Source organism: Alosa alosa, chromosome 8, assembly GCF_017589495.1.
Source record: "Alosa alosa isolate M-15738 ecotype Scorff River chromosome 8, AALO_Geno_1.1, whole genome shotgun sequence".
In the NCBI taxonomy this organism is placed as follows: Eukaryota; Metazoa; Chordata; class Actinopteri; order Clupeiformes; family Clupeidae; genus Alosa; species Alosa alosa.
This window is the reverse complement of record NC_063196.1, coordinates 16,184,650-16,188,915: the sequence shown is the minus strand read 5'-3', so window position 1 is coordinate 16,188,915 and position 4,266 is coordinate 16,184,650. Positions and strand designations below refer to the sequence as shown.

Genomic DNA, 4,266 nt, shown 5'->3' with positions numbered 1-4,266 from the left:
CCTACATATCAATGAACTCTCTGGGTTTATTTTGTTCCAACGGTAGACCTAATGCAGAAACCTATAATGCCACAAGTCTGAGTGAATATGAACAAAATAATTGGCTAATAATTTGTGCATCGTTTTAGCAAGGGCCAAATTATTATTTAACATTAAGGAAATCCCTTCATCAAACGTAAGGCTATACTCTACAGACTACCGTTGCTGTTTAGTGTTTCATTTCGTGCAGGATTTTGAAAAACAAAAGAGTAAAAACTGTAAAACAAACGACCGAGTGCGAGTTGTCACGTGCTTAAGTTGCAGTAGATGTATGGGTAATGAGGTCATTTGACAACTTTGGGCAATGAATGTAGCCAAAAACGAACTGCATTACCCACAATTCCGTGCCACATATAGTTTCAAAACCGGACGTGGGATGAACGCGCTGCTTGGAACGTAAATGAGAGTCTGAGCGAGCAGAAAAGGTTGTGAACCGATTCGTAGCAAGTAAATCGATATAACGACCGGTTCATTTCAGTTTTATTCCGCTACGGGGCTTCACGTATCGATGTAGCCGTATCGTTAAAAACGGATACCGATCCGTATCGGTTAATCTTTACACCCCTAATGTTTAGCTAGTAGCTACTAGTAATTATGCAGATTCTGTAAATTATTAACAATATATAAAGTTTTATGAATTTCAAAATATATGAAATAGAAAAATATTACATAAGCCTTCATTTTCCGTGGGTGTGTCTGTGAAGGGTCAAGGTGAATCTAGGATGGCCACTGGTGTGAATGATTACACTATATTACTGACGTCAAGGTGGTGGGGGACCCAAATCAAATCAAATTTTAAAAAAGTAGCGCAAAAGTATTGAAATAGAGATTCTTGACTTGGTATTGGTAGTGGAAGTCAGGAATTGAACCGACAACTTTCAGGCTACTGCACGCTAGCCCAGCTCCTTAACCACTACCACCACCCATCTTGACAACACAACGTAGGCTTAACCGACAATATCCATCAGTTAGGCAGCTTAAACCCGTTGTTTAATGCTGCGTAAACACAATACTCAGATCAACTATCGTTCCATACATTACTTTAATCATTTCTATATAATGTTACGCATATATTTAATTGGCGGGATTGCAGTGAATCATCTGTTTCTCTCGCACCTGCAAACGCACCTCTCTCATCCCGCATAGTGCTTTCAAAACATGTCCCGCGCCGCACTCTTTTGGGTCGCGACACACAGGTCCCGCGGGAATGCAGACCTACTTGTGGGTCGAGATTTTACAGTTGAAAGAAGTAACAATATCGGAATTTCAAGCATAGCAGGGAAGGATTACTATACCTCCTGCACCACTGAGGTGGTGTTTAGAGGGTTTTGCATCTGAACTCTTCATATACACTTATAATACATTATTAGAATAGAGTAGATTAGCTTAAATTGGGGATCTTGTTATGGGTCCCAGCCTGTTACAAGTATGAATAGATGGACAGAAAAGGTTGAGGGCCCCTGTCATACAGCACCACATGAGGTACAAAGTGGTATTACAAAAGAGATGGCTTAGCCTTGGCAGCATGCCAACTTTGGTAGATATCTGGGCAACAAAAAGCAACCACGTTTTTGACATGCATGTTAATGCAGTTGTTTCTTCACATTATGTTGCAATTTCTAGGTCATTATTGTATATTGTATAATTGTATTAATGTAATGTTAAACTAAAACTATATATAGCAGCTTTAAAATGGTCTTTTGGATGCTCACCTTTTTTTTCTTTTTTAAAGAAAAGTCATTACTGATGGACAAAATTATATGCTGGAGTCCACATGGGGATGGAATTTGGGAGGGGTATAATTGTGGGTGTTTCCTTGTCTAGTATGATTATAAATATCTGCACACTCCAACCCAAGTTGTTTTTTTAGCTGATGCCTGATTGAGGTAAGGTTGGCTCATGCTCTGGTCTTTTAGTAATGTGACATGGCTGATGAGGACATAACCAAAACTTAAATAATCACTGTGTTTGTTTAACTGATAAACATACCTAATGTTTTGCTTTAGTTCAGGGGTGTTTAACTCATATAGTGGGCTGGATTTGTTGGATCAGACCTTATAATGATATAGATCATTATCTTTATAATTTTTCTGCATGGGTATCAGAGTGTTGTTTAATGATATACGGTACTCCTTTACTATTCCCACTAATGTCAATCATGTAGGCCCTACTGCTCTCATATACTACTCTTTCTCTCTTAAAATACCCTACTTCCATGTCAGTTTTTTTGGTCTCTTCTTTCCTGAGGATGGTTTGTACTGCTAGGTTAAATCAATTTACCATATGATAGAGATATTGCTTACACACTGTTTAAGACAACTGGATGTGAATAATTCTAATTTTCCCAAAACATCTGGAGGGCAGTATGAAACCTGCTGGTGGGCCTGATCTGTCCCCGGGCCTTATGTTTGACACCCCTGCTTTAGTTGTTACAAATGATGTGCTCAGTGGTCAATCCTAATACTGTTAGTGAGCTATTTGTCATAACAACTGTTTGTGTCATTTACTTTGTTCCTTTAGGTGAAACCAGTTGTGGCAGATGGACCTGATGAACATAGATCTTGCTAGTAAAATAGAGAGTATTTCTCTTTGCCATGAATCACTGAATGGCTCTTGTTCCAAATCCACCTATCCAGCGGCTGTTCGTCTCTCTCTCTATGTTTTTTTTGGAAGCTCAGTGGTGCTAACAGTGGTTGGTAACCTGCTTGTCATCATCACTGTTGTACATTTCAAACAGCTCCACACACCCACAAACTCTCTCATTCTATCTCTAGCTGTGTCAGACCTATTGTTGGGTGGCTTTGTCATGCCTCCTAGTATGATCAGGTCTATAGAGTCATGTTGGTATTTTGGGGAGTGGTTCTGCAAAATTCACACCAGCACAGATATAATGTGTTGCACAGCCTCCATTTTGAACCTGTCATTAATTTCTATTGATCGATATTACGCCATAAGCCAACCTCTCCAGTACAAGTCTAAGATCACTGGCTCTGCTATAACAGTTATGATTTCTATAAGCTGGGGCATATCTGCAGTAGTGGGTTTTGGGATGGTGTTCCTAGAGCTCAATATTTTGGGTATTGAGGAGTTTTATAATAATGTCACCTGTATGGGTGGCTGTATTTTGTTACAAAGTGTTGCATCTAGCACGGTGTCATCTTTGTTGTCTTTTTACATCCCTGGGATAATAATGCTTTGTATCTATCTAAAAATCTTTCTCATTGCACAACAACAAGCAAGGTCCATTCGTGACATATGTATGCAAGGTGGGAAGACTGGGAAACAAACAGCTGTGAGTAAAATGGAAAAGAAGGCCACCAAAACTCTTGCAATTATCATGGGGGTATTTCTGTCTTTCTGGCTGCCATTCTTTATTTGTAACATAATTGATCCTTTAATTGGTTACTTGATTGCCCCCTTGTGGTTTGATATGGTAGTGTGGATTGGGTATTTTAATTCAACATTTAATCCTCTTGTATATGCATTGTTTTACAGCTGGTTTAGGAAAGCATTCAGAATTATTTTACTTGGCAAAGTATTTCAGAGGGATTCATCAAACACAAATTTGTTTACAGAGTGAAATGATTTACTTACATTTCAATATTTATGTACAAAGGCCATACACATTACAATGTTGTTTAATATTATACACCTTAACATTTGTGAATAAAATTCACAGATTTGTAATAAACAAAATAAACACTGATTGGCATCCACTGACAAATCATTCGGTCTCCAAACACCCGTCTCAGGGATGTTTTTGAGGACTACATAAGGCTGCTCCGTGATAAATTAGTCCTCTTTTCATTCTCTGGCGACCCTTGGCTCGAACCGCAAGGAATAAAGTCTCCAACATGCCAGAGAGTTTAAGCTCACAGCACACTGGACTCAAAGTCCCCCTCCCGAGCGGGGCCATATTAAGACATTCTGTGGCCCTGGGCTCTGTCTGGGGATGAGGCCCTACCGTACAGTACAAGCACAAAAAGAAAAAAACACATATACACACGCGGTGTATGCCCCCTGTACGCATCTTACATAAAAAGTAAATGCAGAAAACGCAAAAAAGTGAAGGCCTATGCTACTACTAGCCCACTTGGCGAGTGAATCTACTTTTTCCAGATGCTACAAGAGTTCGAATTGTCTTCCAAATTGATTTAAGGTTATAGTTCCAATAGACTACGCCGTTTTAGTGATGTAGCAATCACAAGACTTCTTTGGCGCTGGTGT

At 39.3% G+C, this 4,266-nt stretch overlaps 1 protein-coding gene across 1 annotated transcript; it reads left to right on the top strand.

Annotated features, from left to right (window-relative positions):
• The first annotated feature begins 2,578 nt into the window (after positions 1-2,578).
• Positions 2,579-3,619, top strand: LOC125299539 (trace amine-associated receptor 1-like). The gene has a single exon (XM_048250855.1). It carries the CDS (start codon positions 2,579-2,581, stop codon positions 3,617-3,619), a length of 1,041 nt encoding a protein of 346 aa, XP_048106812.1.
• The last annotated feature ends 647 nt before the right edge of the window (positions 3,620-4,266 follow it).

Bases quoted from the DNA above. Each gene is read 5' to 3' on its own strand.
- LOC125299539 (XM_048250855.1), top strand. From the start codon at position 2,579: ATGGACCTGATGAACATAGATCTTGCTAGTAAAATAGAGAGTATTTCT.